This window comes from Micropterus dolomieu, linkage group LG01 (assembly GCF_021292245.1).
Source record: "Micropterus dolomieu isolate WLL.071019.BEF.003 ecotype Adirondacks linkage group LG01, ASM2129224v1, whole genome shotgun sequence".
Taxonomy (NCBI): Eukaryota; Metazoa; Chordata; class Actinopteri; order Centrarchiformes; family Centrarchidae; genus Micropterus; species Micropterus dolomieu.
This window is the reverse complement of record NC_060150.1, coordinates 6,198,371-6,221,541: the sequence shown is the minus strand read 5'-3', so window position 1 is coordinate 6,221,541 and position 23,171 is coordinate 6,198,371. Positions and strand designations below refer to the sequence as shown.

The window sequence follows — 23,171 nt, the reverse complement described above, 5'->3', positions numbered from 1 at the left end:
AAAGATCACAAGATACTTTACCACAGATCTCTTTGATCATTCGAATGATGTCCTCTCTCTGAAATGAATACACCAACACAGTGTGAGCATATAAATAAACATGAGCAGTAACTAGAAGTATTCAGATCCTTTGTTTAGGTTAATGTAGAAATGCAACACTGTTAAAATACTGCACCACAAGTAAAAGTCCTGCTACTTTTATAAAGTAGATAATTAAATATGATGTTTCTGGATTCATATTACTGCTACATTAACACATATGTTGCATTTTACTGATATATATGTAAAAGATTGAGCTCACTTTAACTACTTCATCGTCTTGGGTAATTTAATCTACAACAACATCATCACGTGTGTAGGGCATCTCTAAAAAGCTGATCCATTTAGCTGAAGAAGGGAAAATTTGGAAATAAATAGTTTTCAATGGACAGGAAGGGTATGAAATATCTGAAAGGTAACTAGAAACCAAAGACAAAGTTTTGGGAGTAAAAGGTACAGTATTTGTCTCTAGGATGTAGGAGAGTATTAGCATAAAGTTGCATAAAATGGAAATACTCAAGACTTACAGTGAGGCCTGCTTCTCCTTTGACCCCAGGTCGGCCCTAAGATAAGAATACTATTATTGTAAAAGAGTTGGGTTTTTACACATTTTAAATCCATCTACCAGACAAATATTTGCTGAAATGAGTAATAACAAGCATTAGAGCACAATACACTTTCACATCGCAGAGGAAGGTTCAATTCCCGTTTTTGCCGACCACAAAGCAGCACACAATAAATGGACATTTAAAAGCATCATTAGTGTCACTCACAGGTTGCCCGGAGGTTCCAGGATCTCCCAGCTCTCCTTTGACTCCCTTTAGCCCCCTCTCCCCTGCCGAGCCACGGTCACCCTGTCACACATTGCGTGACAAAATGTCAGTTATCAAAACACATCCAACACAAACCCACATTCAAAAGTCGCAGACAACATGGTGACTCACTTTAGCTCCAGGAAAGCCTTCTCCTGGTAGCCCCCTCGGCCCTGTCACGCCCTGGGCCCCCTGTTCACCCTGAATCAAACACATGAAAGTACTTTGCATGTGCAGGCCAGTTAAAGACTTCTCAGATAGAGATTACAGATACATGCATTTCTACAAGGACAACAAATCTAAGCCTACCTTTGGTCCTTGAATTCCTTGTCCTTGTGGGCCTGTTGGCCCTGGAGGGCCAGGCCGCCCAGGGTTACCCTGTCGTACAGAGGATACAGTAAACATAACTTTGGAAAGGACTTTATTCCGTTTCCCTCTGAGTTTGTCCTCTCTGCAACCCTATCTGAAAAAACCTGAACCTTAGAGCTACAGATCCATCTCAACGTTGCCTTGAAAAAGTGATCTGCAAGCAATGTTTGTAAATTGTAGAGGAAGACAACTTATTTGATAGATTCCACTCTGGTTTCCACACAAGTGGTGTGGCATTTTATTGACGCCTCCTAGCCTTAGTGATGGCCACCCCATCGTGTAATGTAAAATCATGTCCACTCACCCTCACATCTTCACTGTAATTACGCATTTTGTCAAATTTTAGTTTGATTTATGTTCCGTTACAGGCAACTTTTACAAAAGTAAACAACGAAACACGTTTATTTTGTGTATAATTTTATTAGTGTTGTTTGGACTGTACCAAAGTAAAGCTGTAGCAACAACACAGAGTGTATTGAATGGAGAGGGGGTGGTTTGCTGTATTTTGTTTTCACTACTGTTTTGTTGACCTCTTAAAGCTGCGGTAGACACTGGAGAACTAGCTAGACACAGCTAGATTTTGAAAATAGGCAGGTAGGCCAGCCTTAATATGTTCTTATTTTTAACAATTCTTTGATTTAAAGTCCCCCTCTGCTCTAACATGTGTTTTGTTTGTTGTGCCTTCACTTGGATGTATGAGCTTGTCACTGCAGAATGAGTTTGACACTATATGGCTGTTGTCACATTCATCTGCTGAAGGAGGAAAGTTTCTCCAAGTTCTCTGAGTTTAGGACATGTGCGTGTTTTTGTGACATTTCAAGTAGTCGGGGCCAATCATGTCCCGATATGTAACGTACACAAGTGTGATGTGGACACTTGAAACATCCAGAGCACAAACACTGAGAATGGACTTTAGGAGTAGGAGACTTGTGTCAAAATGCATGCGGAGAGCACGTTACAGGCCAGACCAGCCATGTATCACACATATGTAATCATTAAGTTATCTATCTTCAACAGATGTAAAATGAATGTGAAACAGCCTGCCATTTTTCTTGGAAATAGCATTTTCAAGGTGAGCATTATCCCTGTTTTATAATACTGATTCATGCATTTTTGACACCACCACTCTCTCAACATGGATGAGGACTGAAATCTGCTAACATGATCTGCTTTCTCACTTTTCCCCCCATAATTTGACAGCTTTAGCTGAGTCCTCAATTAAATCTTGCCCACCCCTGCATGACTGTGACAGCACTCAGACCTGCAGAAGCACTGGTCTGAAGCCTGCAGGGAATCTGGATGTGATGTTTGAGGACATGTGGGTGCTGGGTGTTGCTTCACTTAGGCCAAATGCTTCTCATCAGACACATATGTCTGTGGAGATTCACACTCTGCCCCAATGTGTCAGCGCGCTGTGGGGGAAATCATGATAAATACCCTGAACAAATGGAGTGGCAGCCTTTGAATATAAGGCCCCTATGGTGGGCATGTTCACACACAAGATGAAGCAGTCTTTTTTCAATTTGGGACTCCAGCAAAGATGTAATTCTTTAGAGAATATGACTCAATCATGACCATCTGGTTGTATGTCAAATAAAATTACGGCTTTCTGCATAAGTAAACTCATTACAATGTTGTCCTTGACTTTTGTTTGCAGAAACAGAATACAAATTCTTTTTTTACGAGTCAAAAACGAGTCAAAATGGAGGTCATTTTAGTCAGAAGGAGTGTCAATTCTGAAAAACAATTTAAGTTATTAAGTACCAGAGGTCCTTGGAGGCCTTCGCCCGGAGGACCTGGTAAACCAGGCAACCCTCGGAAACCAATATCCCCCTGCAAAGAAGAAAGCACAGTGAATATATATGAACACTTACAACACAGCAATTTACAATCCATCAAACAAATGAACTTCTGTGCTGAGTAGAATCCTGTTTCCTTTAATTAGTTTCCTTAAACAAATGACCAAATCTTTCACAGCGGAGATACTTTCACTTATCTTCAATGCAGACTCAGGCCTAGCTCTGAAATTATCTTACAGTATTTGACGATTGCTTTGGCTCATTTTTCACAACAGAGGTTCGTCTTAACACAAAATGTTTTACTCCTATTTTTGGCCTCACACAAAGCAGGAATCGTCTGTATCATATAAAGTAATACATTACACTGTACTCTGTATCACAGAGTTTCATAACACTCTGTATGTTTATAACTGTAATCTGTGTTGCTTTTTAAAAAAGAATGGTCATTAACAAATAATGCTGTCAGTAACTAATCCTTATCAAAACTGAGTTTTTCTTTAAGATTATTATACAGATAGCGTGAGAAAAGAGTGTTAAATTTATGCAAATACAGTTTTTCTCTCTGCTTACCCAGCGGATAAAGGTCAACTTAAATCTAATGCTCACACCTTCTTTGCACAGCAAGAACCTTAACTGGCGAATGAGTAAACTATTTCTCATTGCTTTCACAGTTTTCTTTGAGTATTAACACACTTTTCAAAACAGTTCTCAAAGAGAGACACGAAACCTAATTGAATAACCATGTTAACACTTTGCAAACACTCAGTAGCAGTCTACTCTCTAAGTTGTGAATAAATAGCACCTGTGTGAACTTCATCAATAAGTTCTCAACCTATAAAAGAGGTCAACAGATTAAAGTGGATACTTGCACTATTTTACAGCATCAACACACTGATGAGGCTGCTATTATGGACATGATGGACATGGACATTATCGACATGATGGTGTTAGATTGCGGAATATTTCCTACGTAACAGTGCTCACAAAGTATAGTATGGTTGTCAAGGGGAAAACAAAGTCAATATTTTGAGGGTGCTGCACAAAAGTTGAAGTGAGGGTTGCAGAGGTTGATATTGATAGCTGTAGTTTAAACATTGTCATCTATTCTTAAATAAATGAGTTGAAAACAAATAGTACGTTTTGATGGAAATGTTTGGTTTTAATGGGTGTTTGTCATTTCATCTTCTGTTCAGGGCTGTGTGCGAGCTGTTTTGAAAAAGTAAACTGAGAATAGAAAAATGTGCAAAAGCTATCGAGAAAAACAGTAAGAATAGAATAAGAATAGATAATGAAGTCGGGTGTCTTTATGTGTCTGTCTTCACAATTCACCTTTTCTGTTCTGTAATCTACCACGCTGGTTTTTATTCAAGACACCAAACCTCACATATTTACATGTTTAACATGTTTTTTAAGGAATTAACAACGATGTTGCAATACAGCTCCTCAGGGTTTTATTAAAATAAGGAGAAATGTTTGCGCATGCATGTTGATTCAGTGACACGTACACTAAACCTCGAAACTTTGTTTTTATTCTGTGATGTAACATTGAAACTCTGCAGTGAAAACTGAGCCAATGTAAAATACTGTCAGATAAAGGCAGACGACTGCAACACCAAGACCAATTATCATCAATTATTGGTAATGATATGCAATATAATTTATTTATTTATGTTGATGTTAATTGGAGACAAGTAAAACGATGAAGAAAAGAACATTTTATAATTCAGTGTCAGACTAAATGGGGACTGTCAGATGACTAGATGAGTATGTTTGAGGATAGAAATGCATAATGCATGTCCTCACACTCACAAGTAAAACTACACTTACACTACTTCAACATCACTGTCTTTCCTTCTTTCTTTCTTTCTTGCTGCCAACATGCAAGTACTTGACAAACATTATTTTTGGTCTGACAGATCTCACCTTTGGTCCAGGGATGCCCACTCCTTCCAGGCCGGGTTCTCCTGGAAGTCCAGGCAGACCAGGAGGGCCCTAAAAAACACAAGCCATTAAGGTAGAGATGGTGACATTTTTAAAGGAATAGTTTGACATTTTGCTAGGAAGCTGGCGAAGACTCCAGGAAGTTACTAGTCCCGGGCCAAGAAAATATCTGGCACACAGCCCCCCTTAAAGAAAAAGGCGAACTGTTCCGTCTTTACGCTGCGGTTTCAGTAAGGATTACACAAATGAGATATAACGTGTTAATTAATGAGCTTTGCATGAGATTTTGTAATGGTTAGACCGTGCCGAGCTTGTTGTTTCCAGTCATTTCCAGTCGTTATGCTAAGCTAACCATCTGCTGGATGTGGCTTCAAGTTTAGTGTACAGCCATGAGAGCGGTATCAATTTTATCATCTAACTTTCTGCAAAAAAGTGATACATAAATAAGCATATTTCCCAAAAAGGTCGACTATTCCTTTGAATCTCTTCTTCAGTGACTCCCCCACTGTGTCTCCTTTGCTATGGTCTTAATAAAGGAAAACACACTCAGGGGGATACATAAGGGACATCTACTGTAACTTTTGGTAATAAATGTCTCAGTGGATGTATGGCTGGAACGAAAAGGTAAAATAAGGAAGACAAAAGACAGATGGATGTACGACTAAATGTAATGTGTAGCTGGATGGCACAGATTTATGAGTGTACAGGCGGGCAGTGTGTAAATCAGTTCCTCACAGTGGGGCCGGGATAGCCGTCTCCTTTGGGACCGAATGGACCTGCGGGTCCTGGGTCTCCACGGTCTCCCTACAACCGACAAATATGTAAAAGTAAATAATCCATTCAGGCACAGGACACTAAGTGATTTACAGATAGGTAGACGTTCAAAGGAATGTGGATGTAAATGGACACATATGCTTTCTGCTCCTTTGCATGCTTCTGTATTCGTGCGATACATCAAAACAGGGGAAGGTCAAAATTACAAAAGATGCTGTAGCATTTTATGAACTGAGGGACAGGATGTATGCAGGATGTATGCACATTTTTTGACATTGTTTCTATTCTTGCTGGATGCTGGGGCATGGTCTTTGTGATGAAAGTGCGCACACATGTTGCCAGATCAGGCTCTCTTTACATTCATTTGGTAATTGATTTTCCAAACATAGACTGTTCAGCTGTGACAACATGTTTGCACTCGTTAAATAAAAATCTGACTTTAAGTGTATGAGTTGACAGGCACACATCCAAGAGTTAGACATGAGTTAACATTGTTGTTTTTTAGAACAGAGGTTTATGCTGAGTGTTACCTTTGGACCAGGAAGTCCGTAGCCAGTCTCCCCACTCGGACCAGGAGGACCACTTGGACCAAGATCACCCTAGAGCACATGTTAGCACTAATTAACTCTATATTACAAAGGTTCCTAACAGAAGACATTCAGTGAGGGAATGTAACTATATTCATTTACTTTAATTAGTAGTAGTAAGTACAAATTAGATTTCACTTTATGCTACTCATCTACTCATACTGCATTACAGAGGTATACATTGTTTTTTTTTTACTCAACTACATTTATTTAACACCTACAGGTTGCTAGTTAATTTGCAGATTAAGATTTTACACACAAAACCTGTGATGAGATTACGCTGACACTTTTATCCAAAGCCACTTACAATTACTTTATAGGTCAGAGGTCGCACACCTCTGGAGCAACCAGGGGTTAAGTGTCTGCAAAGCTTACATAGGATCACTTTAAGCCCCTTACCATTTTACTTTGCATTGTGTTTTTTGTTGTACCTATAAACAAATATGCAATTAATGAAGTTCACCACAAAGTAACTGCCACACAGTTAACCTAGGGCCTGTGATGGTTTGGGGGCACTCGCCCACTTTTCCCAGTTGGTCCTAGTCATCAACATTATACAAAGTCGTTCAAATCAGCCTGCCTTTGACTAAGCCACAAGATTAAAATGCTGCTTCCATCCATCCATTGTCAGTGAATAGTAAACTGACACTGACACTAACTGGAGACATTACGTTGCATAAGCTGTTCCTTGATATTATAAATATATTTTGCTGATCATAATTACTGTAATTATTTATAGTATTTTAACATAATAAACATTTTGAATGCAAGACTTTTACTTGTAATTGACTATTTTTACATTGTGGTACTTCTGCTTTTAGTTACAGGTTCCCTGTGGAGTTTTTGACCACAAGTAGCTTGGTTACAAATGCACATAGACACACATGAACACACGTGAGCTATTCGACAGCTGGAGGCAGTAACGCAGGAGAAACAATGAATGGATAGAAAACTCCACACGGCACCTTTTAGTAAAGAATCTGAACACTTCTTCCACCATTGATGACATTATGTCACTGTGTAGCACGTGAAACCTGTCGCTAGTGCCATGAGATAATTCCACTTAAACAGGTTTAGGAAACAATTGTCTATCTCTTGAAATGAGGAGTATGGCAATCATAAAAGACTCCTGGAAACATTTCAGCAGCACTGGGAACAAACAGATTTGTTATTACTTGTTTTATGAAGATGCACAGGAAACATGCAACACGCTTCCACAGTAATGTTGCTACAGTAGACTGGGAGTCGTTACCTTGGGCCCGACGATGAAACGGCCTGGTGGACCAGGTATACCCCCCCTGCCTTGTGCCCCTGGTTCTCCCTGATTAATGAAAGAAGAGTGGTAAAAATCATTAACTCATTAATTCTTGGCATTTATGCCCTTCCAAGAGGCCACGGACAGGGTCTCAATGCAACAAAAACACTGAATTATTTAATAGCTAATCATGGCTTAATAGCACCTCACCTTTGGTCCTGAGGGTCCAGCAATGCCAGGTGGACCTGTCAGGCCCCTGATTCCTCTTTGGCCTTGGTCGCCCTTAAAGATCAAATTGGGGAATACAGTTACTAATCTGACAGCTGTGACTTTACTTATTATATACAGGTCAGCAAAGTCCTTCTGCTAGACTTGCAACAAAGTGAGCAGAAAATGTTTTTACCTTTTCACCCTGGATGCCAATTCCAGGTGCCCCCTCTAGGCCCCTGTGACCTACAGCTCCTGGTTCACCCTAAAGACACCAACAAACACGTTTTATTACTCATAGGAGCTTGATATTTGAGCAGACACATGTTGATACAGTAGCTGGTGAGCTAAACTACCTTCTGTCCTGGGGCTCCATCCTCCCCTGGCAGGCCCGGCAAACCAGACATTCCCGGTGATCCTGGCTCACCCTGAGGACAGATTCATGGAGTGTGTCAGTTTATGGATTGGAAAATTTAAGCACTGTAAAAATACAGATGGTTGCTGCTGACTCACCTTAGCTCCAGGTTCTCCAGCCCCTCTCTCTCCTGGGTTGCCAACCTCTCCTGGCAAACCTTGGTCCCCCTGTGTGAGACAAGATAACATGACAACATCAACTTATTCTTTGAGGCTGTTGCTAACAGTTTGTGCTGGGGTGTAACTTTGATGTGTGTGATTAGTGTACAAACCTTGGGTCCAGGCATACCCTCTCCTTGTGGGCCTCTGCTCCCTGGTGGCCCCCTTGGTCCTTCCATGCCCTGCAGGAATAAATGCATGCAGTAATGAAAAGAGGAGCCATTTATTAAAAATGAACACTAATTAAAAATGTGATGGCTAAGGGACTATCCGAGACTTCTTGGGTGGTGTTCAAGTTTGAAAAACACAGAATGCCCTTGGATCTATACAGTTATTAGTCATTGAATGGATTCTGGTGAGAAAGCAGCACTGCAGTGAAGTTAAACGTGTCATAAAGTTACAGCAATATTGCAACGATTTATCTATAGCATTGTTGGACTCGTGATGGAAGATGTGGGTGTCTTATGCTTCTAGTGGCTAATGTAGCCTCTAGCCTCAAGCAGAGATGAGGAGCGGGCTACAGACGTTCTTAATTCATTTTCCCCAAACGACACTGACTCAAGCGACATCTCTTGATGCAATTTATGAAATTTCACACAGCTCCCTCTCGAACCACAAAGGGCCTTACACAACTTCGTTTACATAATGTGGGAGTACTCCCCATAAACCTAACTAGTTCAGCATCAAATGTTGACACTGCTAACTTGTTCTGCAAACTTTTGTTTTAAGTGAAATGAAACAACAGCCATTTACAGGCTGATTTTGGATCACTTCATTAATGCACACTTTTTTTTCCAGTCCACAAACGATCTGAACTCTTTATCGTCGGTCCTTCCACGGATAGCTGAACTGTAACCAATTTTTAGAGTTTTGTTTATGCACATCAACTTGTGCTTTAAACACAATCAGCTGCACACAAATACAGAGCTTACAGGCAGTGCAGTGTGAGAGCACATGGCGCACACACCTGTCTACCTCTCTTCCACACATCAGTGAGCAGTGGACTATAGCCACATCCTGACATTAATTAACTTGTGTTTTGATATCAGGGAAGCGATCTTTGGCTCATCTGTCAGCAGGAAACAATCTCCTCTGTATCTCCAGCTGTACTGAAAAACAGAAATACTAATGCAACTCATGCTTCATGTTGGTTTTATTATGATCAGACCAACCTTATCCATAGGTTTCATCTTTTTATCAAATTCATCTTTATTTCTATTATTTGGAATCCAGGAATGGAGCTAAATATAAGATGGTGCTAAAGCCCCCCAAAGCCGGTGCCTCATCCCAGTTTATTCATTAAATAGCAGCAATAACTATTTATTTTCTTTGTTCAACAAGACTAAGAATCTGTAGCCATGCTAGCAGCTGTTTGAGGCTGTACTCGCACATTACAGTGTTTATACCTAAATACAGTTTGCTAATTGTGAAGGAACTTTACTTCATCAGAGGGTAACGTCACACAGGAATTCCCCAGCTCAAGTTAGGATCATTTACTGTGCTAAAGTAAGCGACTTAGGGTATAAATAGGTAATATTCAATAGAATCTTCACACACGTATATTGCTGTGAAGAATAACCTTATTTTCACACTTAGTGAATCTCTGTAGGTCTGGGAAGGTTAAATACTCCCCGCCATAAGTATCCTTCAGATTTGGTTGGGCATTACTCCGTGTCCCCCCTCTGTCCTGCTGAGATTCAGTGTGTGGGTTTTAGTGGCATCTAGTGGTGAGGGTTGCGAATTGCAACCAACTCCTCAGCCACCGCTCAGCCCTGCTTTTGCAAGCGTGTAGAAGAAGCTACGGTGGCAGACACGCATTTGTCCAAATTTCACATCTCTTCTTACTTCTAACAAACCAGACGACTACTACTACTGCTCCTACTTCTTCTTCTTCTTCTTCTCCGATTGGGTTACCATAGAAACATGGTGGTGCAGCATAGTGACGTCCACGTCCAAGAGGACCCGTGGTATATGTAGATATATGAGTATATATGAAATGGCTCATTCTAAGGTAATAAAAACATAACTGATCATCATGTAACGTCTTTATACACCACTGAAAACATAGTTATGAATATTATATTGCATTTCTGTCAATAGATCTCCTGCTAAGTAGCAGGTACACACTGGACCTTTAAGACACGCAAGGAAAATATTAAATAAATTTAAACATAAGGTTTGCCCCCTCCCCTGCCCAAATAATTTTTGTACAGTTCCTAAGAAAGGCTGTTAAGACATTTACATTCATGGGATTCAGATGAAAAAAATTTATTTAATGGCAGTTTAAGCCTCAATGGGAGTTATTTTATTAAAGTACTTGCCTTCTCACCCTGTATGCCTACTCCTGGGAGGCCGAGGGGCCCTGGAAGACCTGGAGGACCAAAATCCCCCTATAGGTTCAGATAAGAATGGAGGTTAATGATAATAACAGCATGTAAATGTTGACGGCATAACATTGCTTCACACAGTGCATTTCATGATTTATTCCATGTGTAAAGCACCCAACTGTTGATGATTATGCGGTTAATTGCATTGCATGAGTGCATTCATGTATTAAAATATTTTATACAGATAACTCAATGAGATTTGTTTTTTTATATTCAATGCCTTTTCATATGTCGCATGCAACATAAACATCATAAACGTATTATGTTAATGTACAGAAAACCCTGCAGGCACTGGTTTGTCATTATCACACAAACACATTGCAATTATATGTGATCAGCTTCACCACAACGCTACAGTAAAGCTGTCAACACAATCTGTGCCAAGAACTGAAATGTAAAAAGCTTTATGTTTTTCAAAGACCCATGTTTTCTGGGGATACCGGTTCCATTCATTCCCAAACGTTAACATCATATTCAAGTGACATAAGATGAATTATGTAACACATTTTAAATAACTCAGAGTCTTCTAGTCATGTCCCATCAACGTCTGTGAGCTAAAAGATTGCCAGATGGCTGCAAAGATTTGCAATCACATCCTGAAAGGTAGAGAGAACACCTTTATGTAATTGTATGACCGTGCCAGTGCAGAGCTTTCATCAGTCCAAAACTGTGAAGCTGCATTCCTCCTACACAAACCAAGCTTTAACCTCGAATCATCACCTGTAACTCTGACCTCCTATATAACACCACGCTGAATGCATTCACCGGTGGCTCTGCCAAGTCTTGGCCTTCTTTGCAACAGGACTTTGGCTTTATCATCATGCCTGTGTGAAGGCATTACAGCCAGGTGTCTTATTTACAGCCTCTCTGTACTCTACCTTGTCTCCTTTGATTCCAGCGCCCGGCTGTCCTCTGGGCCCCCGCTGCCCCTCCAAGCCTCGCTCTCCCTGTGAAGACAGACAGAGAAGTTATTGCCTCCTGCCTCTTGAAATAGCAGTTAATATACAGTATGTGAAAACAATGACAATGTTAAGCGCATACGTAGGATAACGGGAAGGCCAGAAATGTCACCCTTTCGCAGTCAGACAAATGGATAGTCCTATTTTCACTACTTTCACTTAACCTGATGTTCACATGAATCGGCCAGTAGAAATTGTTATACAACAGACTGGAGCCGAATGTGGGCTTTCTGATTGAGGTTTGGGCAAAAACATTCCTTTCTAATTCCTGTTTATGTTTATGTCTACATGTAGCTGATGGACAGCACAGTTGCAGAGACAGTACCCATACAGAAACATTTTACTCTCAGATAGTTTTGGCGCCAAGTGTGAGAAAACTGTCACTGCATGTTGTTACCACAGAAACCAACACAATGCCCTTCAAAGTACGTAAATTATTCCAATTTTCAAATCTGACGTTAAAGACCCATTTGCCTCAAAATGTTGGAGGTAGAACCTCCCAGAAATAGAAATGTATGTAAGTGATTTGTGACATGATAAATGTGTCTGCTTCATGCCCTAATAACTAAATACATGTTAATTGAATAACAGCAGTGTGGGACTTTTAGACCTCCAGAGTACATAACAGAAACAGGACAAAGAGTCATGCTAGGCTGTATTTAGGCACAGTCATGCTTTGAGCTAAACGCTAATGTCATCATGCTAACGTGCTCACAATGTAAGGCACAGCTCTTCCTCACGAAAAAAATGGTTGTATATGTTGATTATGATTATTTAATCAGTTTAGCAGGTATCTGGTCTTAAACTAAAGTACTGGATGATGCCACTAAAGGAAAAGTTAAGGGATCGCCAAACTTATTCTGAGGGTTGGGGAGGGGGGGCAAATTTCCTCAACATAGTTGTTGAAACATACTTAAAAACACAAATGCGTACCTCATGGAGGTGCTAGAGGAAAATCCATCCATGGATGGATAAGTAAAACTTTTGATTTATGGTGGATCAAAAAAGGGGAAAGGGGATCACCAAAGTTATAAGGGCTCACCCTCTGGAGAATATGAATGTCAAGAATGTCAGTGTACAAGATTTCACGGCAATCCTGACGGAGATCTTTCAACCTGTGATAAGCTAAAATCAGTCTGTGATATTGTCTTTATGTCCAAAGTTGCAACCTCTTCTTGTCAGGTTAAAAATTCTGTTCAGACGCCACACTTACTTTGTTAGCGTCAGCTCAGCCTACTGTTCCAGATAACATGATAGTTCTATTCCTATTGAGATTCAGCAAAAGTTTTATATGACAGTGGCTGCATGCTTATAAAATCAGACACATGTAAAACACACATGGTTAGACTCAACTTGGCTCCTTTTATAGCTGGACTATGTGAGCATGTAACTATGAACCAATACAAGTTAATGGTACACACTAAAACATAATATGAAAGTAGCAGAAGACTGGGTTATTATATAGCAATATTTCTTGAAGGTTTGCTAACATTAGCTAACTTTAGCAACCATACGCTACTAGTGATACCAGACCAAATAAGGTTGTAGCAGCAAAACCCTCAGAGTGTAGTGAACTATATAACAGTGTGTTTAATTTCTTATGAATTCAGCTTTTTAATTTGTAATGTGTGTTTTAAATGTGTGTTTTGTACAAAGCTGGACATGTGTGTACACTATATTGGACCAGTAGTGGTTGTGGATGGAACCAAAGGCCTGAGGCATCTCCATATTTACATGTTGATGGTTTCTGTACAGAGTTAACACAGTAAATGTGCTTTTAACCCTGTATCAGTAGAAGTAGTAGGGTTAGGGTTACTGACCATTTTGTGAGGAAAAAACATTTAAAACATGATTTAAATAGTATCTCTTAAAATGTGTCTGGAGAGGATCTATAAGTAATAAAAAACAGAAAAAGCAGGACTGGAAATACAGAAAGGGATTAGACCAGTAATCCAAGTTGACAGTAAGTACAATGAAAAGAGTGCAGCACAATTTCTGGCTGTGTATGACTCTGCAGAGAAGTCTTCTTCGTCTTGTGAAAAGGTCATCCAAGGACAACAGAAATAAAGTGTCAGACACAGAATATTTTATATTGGTTGTTGGTTAGCATAGTGAAGCTGCATTTGCACATCAGCTTCAAAAAGTATAATTCATAACTCTATGATGTCTCACTTTGGCACACAAGTGTAGGTGCTAATGAAGTGGGAAAAGGGTAATATTGCTGCTGAGCTCCAGTGAATATGGAGCTTGTCGAGGCACATCATGTGAGGAAGGCTTCTTTTAAAACAAGAATCTGCGAGTCCGCGGTAAAATCTCCTGTTGAGGAAAAAAAACGAGCACCCCCGAGGCCAATCCTTACACCTCCTCCTGTTCAGTGGTGGAAACTAGCTGTTGCCATCTCAGAAGAAAATCAACAAATGATATATTAAATGAAGGTCCGGGAGAAGTGGAAAAATTATCACCTGATTTATAGTTCTCTCTCTGGATTTATCCAAAAAATTGATGATGATTTTACACCCACAATTTGAAAGGAAGCACTCACATTTTACAAAGCAACATTTCCAATGTGAATAATAAGTTTTGCAATTATAATGACGTAAGATGTGACGTAAGTGTTGATTTGATGAGCTCTTCACACGTGGAAAATATTATAAAAATGACTTATAAAGTACTTAAATATCCAAGTGTTAAATGAACTCTGGTAGATATTTCTGTAAAACAATTAAAAAGCAGGAACTGGTGTATAAATCTAGGACGGTGCTGATTTTACAAACCTGGAGGAAATTTAAACATTCCCCTAAAGGAAAATTTTAAAGCCAGAAATTTAAAAATTAGTCTCTCTGCTAAGGCCTTGGCCACACACCATTATGTTGCAGTTATGTTGATTATGCTGGTATATGACATTAAACATATTTGTTTTTTGTTTTGTTCAGTAACTACATATGAATAATACAGTAATACAGTAATTAAAACATCAACTTACTACTTACAGTGAAATAATACAGCACATAAATGAGAACCCTAACCTCACAGTATATAACAGTGGACTGGTGTAACAGGAATTCTGTAACCCATCAAATATTATGACACTATTAGTGAGTGAATTTCAGCTATATTGCCACTGCAAAACTTCTATCATGCTTGATCACAGTCTGTATTTTGATAGCTGGTGTTTCTGTTTTTATATTGTAACTGTGGGAAATGTGACCCTTAGATAAAAAGAGGATCTCACATTTTGATATTTGTCATGGTTTTGAATTTCAGAATGTGTGCCCAGTCTATCGACACATTGAAAGTCATCAAAGTAAAACTCAGTTAGTTTATTTTCAAGTTTATAGTAAGTGTGTGTATTTCCAAAAACCCTATAGAAGCATTTTATTTCATTTTTCTCTACATGTAGACCTACTCTTGTGTAAAGTCCTTCCACCGACTTAAAAAAAAACCCTAAGGCCCCCCATTGAATCCAGGGTCCACATGCACACACATCTATCTATGAACTATAACCCAACATTCACTAAGAAAACAATCTGTACATTTCTCAGATTAGTTGGATTTTTTTTACAATTTATAAATTTGACCTGTGTGCTTGATGGTCTAAACGCTATTTCAGAATGTGGAGAGTGACATTCTGGCGGGGAAATACTCAATGCCATTACTGTAACCTTTTGGCCTAAAAGTGTGTGGATAAATTCTTAGGGAAAATGCAGAGAACTCGGCAAACTGCGGTAAGGAACATGTCTTATCTTTGAATTCTGCGCATGTGTGCACCTGTGTGCGAATCCACATGTGGAAGAGAGAGACAATGTGTGTGAGTTTTTGTATGTGTGTGTCTGTACATCCTGAAAAGAGACAGATGGAGGAACCGACTCATATTTTCCCATCTTACTGAGTCAATCACTCTGTCATGTCTTCAGGTGTCCTGGCTGTTTTCCTTTCTATGTACCTCATACAATGAGGTAATAAAAGCCATACTGCACTGCTGTATGTGAATTGATGAAACGTCTGTGTTGTGTTATCATCTCTTGTAACCATACACGTTGTCAATTTCCTGTCATCATGCCCTGGAATCTGGAGTCCAGACGGGGTCTTTGCCCAGGTCAGTGGGTAGGTAGGTGAATTGAAGATGAATGCATGAAATGGGGTCAAGAGGGTTCAAAGCTTTTAACTGGCTTAAGTGTGTGAGCGTCCTGTAAAAGATTGTGAGCCCCTAGAGAGACATAAAAGACACAACCGCACCTTCGGCCCAGGAAGACCTTCTCCTATCAGTCCCCTCTCTCCTTGGACTCCCTGTGGTCCTTGAGGCCCCTGAGTAAAACAAAATGATGTTAATGACCACTGGAGAAACATGAAAAAATTACCTCCAACATTTGACATTTGTTTGCTAAACCCGTCCCCTGAGCAGTGACTGATCATTGATTAGCAGCCACAGTCAGGTGTCTTTGGATTTCTCCACATGGGGCTGTAGTAAGAGCAATCCTCTGCATATTTTTTAAATGTTTTATTAACCTTTTCAAAACCTAAAAGACAAGAGCAAGTTTGTCTGCTCTAACCTAAGCTAAAACACTAGCTTACAGTAACATAGCGTTACTGCCAAAGCCAAGGAGCTTCATTTAGGCCTACTACCTACTTTAGTTTGTGGGATTACAGGTTCGGAGCCAAGATGCTCCTGCATCAACGTTTGGCTAATGTTAGCTTCTGATGTGTGGAGTATCAGTGAAATCAGTGGGTGAGGTGCTAGGCAGAGCCCAAAGGATATTAAAGGAAAGTACCCACCCCAGCCACAGCCTGAGAAAAGACCACCAGACTGCAGAACAGCCCCAAGCTATCAGACTTTTAAACTCAAATTCATCCTCACCACTGCTCCATTGAATATAGTTTATTTCTGTGTACCATTTTATGATTGTTTTATACTATTGTTTACTGTTTGCTACGTAGTAGAAGGAAGTTACAAACTTAATTTCACTTTACAACTGGTAGACAAATAAATCTTCCAGCTTCTATTTATACTCTAACACCTCCAGCCAAGTGCTCCGTTTGCCAAACACAGTCCATCATCTCTCCATTATTGTGTATGCGGTGTGATGCGACGGCCCTGCGCACAAATGCAGCTGGGGGCGCAGAAACATCAAATTTGTTCCAGTCAATTGCTGTTGACCACAGCTTGAACTAAATGACTGACAAAAAACAAATTGCTTTCTAAATGTAGACCTGTATAATAACAAACTGGTCACTAGCCAAGATTTTCGCTTTGGCGAAATATCAGCATGCAGATGCAGCTACCAGGTTTGTTACTGAAACACACTGTCTGAAACACAGCTATCTACTGGTAGCAACATTAGCATTGTAGCAAATGCTAAATTCTGCATAATGTGAAGACGCCTTTAGTCATGGCCAGATGGAGAAAGCCAGGTTGGGTATTTTGTTGCCAGGCCACCGGGGAACCCACTGCTCTTTCGAGATAAGTGTCATGGGATCTTTAAATGTTGGTATGGCTGCTGGAGAGGGGATAACTAGGTTCACCCTACAATACAAAAACAATGCTGCTCCTACAGTATTTTCTCTCTACATGGATCACCAGCTGGTGAGGATGCTGACTTATTGTATGGGATATGTAATATGCAAGTCTTTACACATATTGGGCACCTGGCCAACATGTGCATCTGTAATCTCCATTTTCAATGTAATTGTTTAAAATGAGTCAAACAGAAATAAAAAAGGTCAGCTGGAGATGGAATCTGCTAGCAACAGTTGTTGGCTAGAATTGAGAAACCTGCTTTTGTTTACTCCTGCATGAAATCAAAGGCCAACAATCATTTTTGCTGGTAAATTTACCACCGTCATCATTTTAAACTGCATATGCGCCATGTTAGAGTATAAAGCTTGACAGAAGCATCAGTAACTGGGGAGTAGTGAGGCGTCAATTAATGTTGCACTGCCACCACCTGCAGCCTTGGTGTGAGGTGTGTGCGCTGTTTCTTACTCACCGGTGGTCCAGACTCGCCAAGTCCCGGAGGACCGGGAGGCCCTGGTTGCCCCTGAATACCGACATCACCCTGTAGTGAGTGAGATGAGTACATGAACAGGGTGAAATACAGGTGGATTATTATGTTCTCGTGACTTTATTTTTCAAAATAATAGGGCGGCAGACTTTACCTTGGATCCTGGAAGGCCGATCCCTGTTTCTCCTTGGATTCCAGGTGGCCCAGGAAGTCCCCTTTCCCCCTATAAAAAGACAGATATGTGCCAATACACACACAGATGCACAAACGAGCTGCTTTGTTAGCCTGATTACATGGTCCATGGTCCAAGGCCTCGATTTGACATGATCAGACATCAGTAGAGCTGTCCAGTTTTTCCCATGTCCAAAAAACACTAAATTAAAAACTCACTGTGTTCAATTTTGTCTAATCTAGTTTCTCTCACTCCAAACTTAGGCACACCACTTTTCCTACCTCTAATATTTAGCTATTTTTAAAGGGGGTTTATACATGTCCTATGGTGTTCCTTCATTCCTTTAGTCAAGACTTTTTTGGTAAAGAAGGCAATTATTCACAGAGAAGCTGTAAATAATGGTGTGCAGCAGGAGGGCACACGAGAGGCATGAAGAGGGCGTGGAAATGATAAGCGCATACCGGCACTTTTTCCCCTCATTCCCTTGCCCTTTCAGGCAAGTCGGGACAATGTTTAAAGACAGACATTAGTCTGCCATTCAGGTGATATAGGATGACAGCCAGACAATCAGCATGAACATTCTTTCAAAATAATTAAGGGGGGAGCACTTGGTGGGGAGTGTAGGCTCATGGCAGAATTGGCAGCTATAACACGGGAGAGGGGGCTTCAAAAGTAGGAATAGACTAATAGGCTGACAAGGTAATAACAGATATGGTACTTCAGAGGACTTTCAAATTTTCCAGTGATGATGGATCATAACTCACAAATAAGTGTTCAAATATATGGTGACCCCATCAGTGTTTTCAGTTGTAAGTCTACTTAACATTTGTGATGTTATTTATGGCCATGATGAATTGATTTAATCTAAATGCATTTTAAATGTCAACTTCGTGAGTGTAATGTTATTCTGAGAAAAACTAGCAGGGACAGAAAGAACACTTTATTAAGTCACATGTGTTTTCCCACTTTATATTCTTCCCCACGCAGCAAGACATTTCATTTTTCACCTCCACTCCACGGGTATCAAGGCTATTCATTATCTTTGTTCCTGATAAATCCGCTGACATGGAAACCCCTTTCATACAACTATGAAAGTGACTTAATTTAAACCAGACTGGAAAAGAGTTTAGTCTCCGACCAAAAAACCCAGAAGCCTTCAGATATGCATCTGGTTTTGGAGAAAAAGAAAGGCACAAAGTGAATTCACCCAAATGTAAAGGAAGGACCAGTTGGAGGGGGGTCGATTATTTCTTAGTTTCCTCTTGTAATTAAACACTTCCCAGATTTCAGAGGTCAAGCAAAAAGCAATTTCACAAGCATCAAGAATGAGGAATACTTACTTTTTTACCCATTGCACCTTCAGGTCCGATATCGCCAAGTGGACCAGGCAAACCCTGAATTGTAAATAAGTGTGTTATGGTTACACACTGGGTATTGCAAAGTAGCAGATTATCAAGGATCGGACAGACCCTGAACATGACATAGTTGAAATGAAAATAGAACAATTGACTGTTGTAAAACCCCTCCCCCGAACAGTGATCGTCCTATCACAGCTAAGCAAACGTAACTAGGCATGGCCTGGGGGGGTATTTTTTTTTACCTTTCCAAACCAAAAACACAACAGCACAAACAGCTAATGCTAGCATGCTGGTCTAACTGGCTTACTACTTGTAGTAGTAAACTGGCATTACTCTGAGGCCAAAGAGAACACCATTAGCTTACTATTTGTGAAGTTACAAGTTATGTTAGAAAAATCCCTTCACAGGACAGGACCACCAACAGCATGGGAGCTAAGATAATAGTGGCGCTACATGACAGTTTAGGCTAATGTTACTGGTTACCTAAGATAGCATAATGTTTCCCAAACTCATCGGTGGAAGTTACATAACGTTACATACATGACTTATGTCACATAATGTACTTACTTCAACCCAAACTCCTTGTAAAATGCATATGTGCCATGCTAAAATGGATAGCTTGACAGGTGTAGCAACAATAACTAAGAGACAGGAGGCTTGGAGAAAGGTCAATTGGAATACAGGGTCAAAGAAAGGTAGATTTCACCTGCAGTCCACGATTTCCTCTTGGGCCAATGGCACCTTCAGGACCCTAGAAAAGAAAAGGAGTAGCTTAAAATTAATAATCCATGGTGATCATAAACAATAGTTCCATCTTAAAGGGATTGTGTTACATTTAATGATAGTGTGGTAAATATAAATATAGGTAAAAGGATAAAGAATGAACTTCAACCGGTGATTACTATAAAATAAAACTATATCGCTTTAGAAAGGTCAGTCATTTATATTTTACTCAGATAAAAATGGGTGAGACTGAGGATTTCCGTGACTGCACACTGAATCAATGACAAAACAAAATAAAATTGCAACAGCAACTTATATTTGATCTTGGTTTCAAGTTCTTACAACATTCAAGGGCTACATACTCTGTCTCCCTTAATTCCAGGTGTGCCACACTCCCCTCTCTCTCCCTGTAAGAGAAGAAAAAACTAAATCAGTGAAGTCCATAGTGTCATTTTGCATAATTTAAGACTTACAATCAAATCCCATGGCTTTCCTAAAACAGGTTTATTGTGTCACAGACAATAATTCTACAATATCTCTCACTGTTATAGAATTTCCACAAGCGTGGGAATCTGACACTTTGATAAATATTGCAAGACTCTATAGAGTAGAATCCATACCTTCTCTCCTTTGTATCCTGGTTTTCCCTGTGTGTACAAAACAGTCTTGTTAAGTCAGGAGGAGACAGACAGCAACCAACACTCCCACACAGAACAAAACATGTCTCATATCCTTTTAGAGCTATTATTCATGTGAAAGATGAAGAAATCGGACACATTTTTATACATTACTTGTCAATCTTAACCAAATCTTAACTTGATTTAAGACCGTCAGCTCACCTCTGCTCCTTCCCGACCCGGAAATCCACTGAGCCCACTCTCACCCTAAGGGAAAGAGGGATTTTAGTTTTACCAGGAAAGGCAAGATATTGTACCAGCTATATCTAGAACTGGTGTTAGGTTTGTATTATGCAATTTGCTATAAAACAAAACAACAAATGATGGTTAAATGAGCAGGCATCACCTTTTGTCCCTTTGGGCCGGGTCTTCCGTCTTCTCCAGGACGACCCTTCTTGCCCTGCAGAGAAAGTAATGGCAGCACCATTAGGCAGAAAACAAGCCTAACAACATTAGAATGAGAGCAATGCAGCATTGACTGACGTGTTGCAACAGTGTGCCTTCTCCAGAGCTTTGAGGGAAAAGCATGACAACCTTGTATTTATAGCCTACAGGGTAACCAATCAATTTGTCTGTTATAAATAAAAATAACACATACAAATGATTTAGTACCCCTTATTAAATCATTACTTTCCTTTACAGTATACATACAAAATCTTTTAAGGTAAACTTTAGTAGGATACATTTCAGCTTAGTATTAAGCCATAGCCAAGCTAAACAATAACAGGGTTCACTTGAGCAATGTTTAAAGTTTAAAAAAAGTATTTTTCTTTTTCTTTCTCAGTGTATATTTAGACAATAGGAAAAGTAAATCATATTGACAATCTGAAACATTCTAAATACTAATACATATATGCATATCATAAATGAAGACAGTCCTGACCCTAAAAATATCTAGATTAGAAAAGCAAATGAAGGGTCAATATAGTGGTCCAAGTAAACTAATGCCTCTACCTCAGTATTATGTTTGGTTTCAAGGTGAAAGGATAAATGTTATGTCACCTCAGCTAGTTAGTATCTTATCCGGGACTGATCACAAGAAACTGCAATGATATATATCAAAGAAATACTCTCCTGGCTCCATCTTCATATTTACCACACAGAAGTCTTTGTCGTAAATATGAAGCTACAACAAGCAGTAAGTTAGTTTAGCTTAGCAATACACAAGCACATAACAGCATGTCATATTTACACTGTGTTTTTTGTATGAATTAAAAAATTAAGATATATGTTAATTAGTGAGCTTTAGAGGTGCTGACAGGGCGATTTTGTTACCTTTGCAAAGAGGCAAGCTAGCTGTTTCCCCCTTTTCCTGGTCTTTATGCTAATTGATTTGTTTGTCCTCCGGAGATAAAATGTTCAATAGCTGAAAATCATAGTTTAGCAGCTCATTAATGGTGTAATTTCATGTAATCATGGTCAATAGAATAGTTTTCCTTCTTATTAGCTGCCTTATGTCCTGCGATATGCAATTTTTGTTGCTTTTTTTGTTGACCTGCATAGGCTGTGCTTCATGGAAGCAACATATTGCAAGTGCCTCATGGATAAAGATCATTGAGTCTGGGAGCAGATGAGTCTAGTTGTCTGTGTGTGAGGGAGCTCACTCGAAAAACTGTCTGGCTCTTCGCTCTGTTTTCATACATGTGGTTGTGGACTGTGCATGTTCTTATCTTTCAAGTATCTCCCTGTCTGTATGTCTCTGTCTGCACACACTGCTTCCGTCAGTGTGCGAATGCTGCCCGTGATGTGAAACAGCTTTTGTTCGGAGCATTAGGTTTAAGGGGATAATTATTCTGTTCCCATCCTGTGAAAATACATCAAAGCAAAACCACTACGTCTAATTGTGGCTGACCTCTGTGTGATAAAAGGAGAGCTCACATCATGACATGGCTTTGGCAGGCAAAGAAAGTCATGCATGGAACATCTTATCCACTGAGCATGTGTCCTCAGACAATCCCTGTGCCTGGGTTCCTTCAACAGACATCGTTCTACTGATTTCCCATGTAAATATCTGTTTAGGCCTGTTCTCAATAAAGTGCAAGAGGAATGTAAAGCATTTGCTTTCCTCTCACTGCTGCAGGGAAACAGAGCTTTGCAAAGCATACGATTTACTAACCCCCCCCATAATTATGTAGCCTGTTAGCATCAAGGGTGCCTTTGTCAGCTGTGTTGTCTCTATGCTGCTCTTCAAAAGGAGGCAGTTTGGGTAACTGTCTTTTAGGAGCGGCAGAACAATACATGTAGTTTTCAAAAAGAGATCTTATTGTATGTAGCAGGGGAGGGCAAATATGGAAACCCAAAGTGTTCAATATTGAATTTATGAAAACAACATTATGAAATAATCATACAAATATATTATGTGTAAAATTATTAACCAACAAGTTGTGAAATAATCGATTAAATAATAAACACTTACATTATTATTAAATGTAATTTGTTCAGTCTTCTCATAATAACAGGGCTTTATAAACCCCTCCCTTTGTTTAGCTTACCAAGGCTGCTGAAGCTGCTAACCTAGCCAGCTAAAAAGTTAGGCTCAG

The 23,171-nt window shown here is 39.7% G+C and overlaps 1 protein-coding gene across 1 annotated transcript in view; it reads right to left on the bottom strand.

Moving 5' to 3' along the window:
• LOC123973665 (collagen alpha-1(XXVIII) chain-like) overlaps positions 1 to 23,171 on the bottom strand; it is a 47,170-nt gene that overhangs the window by 6,296 nt on the left and 17,703 nt on the right. Inside the window, exons 6-31 of the mRNA XM_046053871.1 lie at positions 20,978 to 21,031; positions 20,794 to 20,838; positions 20,575 to 20,601; positions 20,317 to 20,361; positions 19,938 to 19,982; positions 19,214 to 19,267; positions 17,856 to 17,924; positions 17,687 to 17,755; positions 15,939 to 16,007; positions 11,622 to 11,690; positions 10,678 to 10,746; positions 8,470 to 8,538; positions 8,297 to 8,365; positions 8,140 to 8,211; positions 7,980 to 8,048; positions 7,787 to 7,858; positions 7,574 to 7,642; positions 6,265 to 6,333; positions 5,696 to 5,764; positions 4,943 to 5,011; positions 2,985 to 3,053; positions 1,161 to 1,229; positions 984 to 1,052; positions 813 to 893; positions 567 to 602; positions 22 to 58 (exon numbers count right to left, since the gene is read on the bottom strand). Of these exons, the coding sequence (XP_045909827.1) occupies positions 22 to 58; positions 567 to 602; positions 813 to 893; positions 984 to 1,052; positions 1,161 to 1,229; positions 2,985 to 3,053; positions 4,943 to 5,011; positions 5,696 to 5,764; positions 6,265 to 6,333; positions 7,574 to 7,642; positions 7,787 to 7,858; positions 7,980 to 8,048; positions 8,140 to 8,211; positions 8,297 to 8,365; positions 8,470 to 8,538; positions 10,678 to 10,746; positions 11,622 to 11,690; positions 15,939 to 16,007; positions 17,687 to 17,755; positions 17,856 to 17,924; positions 19,214 to 19,267; positions 19,938 to 19,982; positions 20,317 to 20,361; positions 20,575 to 20,601; positions 20,794 to 20,838; positions 20,978 to 21,031 (1,603 nt within the window). The remainder of the gene's footprint in view (positions 1 to 21; positions 59 to 566; positions 603 to 812; positions 894 to 983; positions 1,053 to 1,160; positions 1,230 to 2,984; positions 3,054 to 4,942; positions 5,012 to 5,695; positions 5,765 to 6,264; positions 6,334 to 7,573; positions 7,643 to 7,786; positions 7,859 to 7,979; positions 8,049 to 8,139; positions 8,212 to 8,296; positions 8,366 to 8,469; positions 8,539 to 10,677; positions 10,747 to 11,621; positions 11,691 to 15,938; positions 16,008 to 17,686; positions 17,756 to 17,855; positions 17,925 to 19,213; positions 19,268 to 19,937; positions 19,983 to 20,316; positions 20,362 to 20,574; positions 20,602 to 20,793; positions 20,839 to 20,977; positions 21,032 to 23,171) is intronic.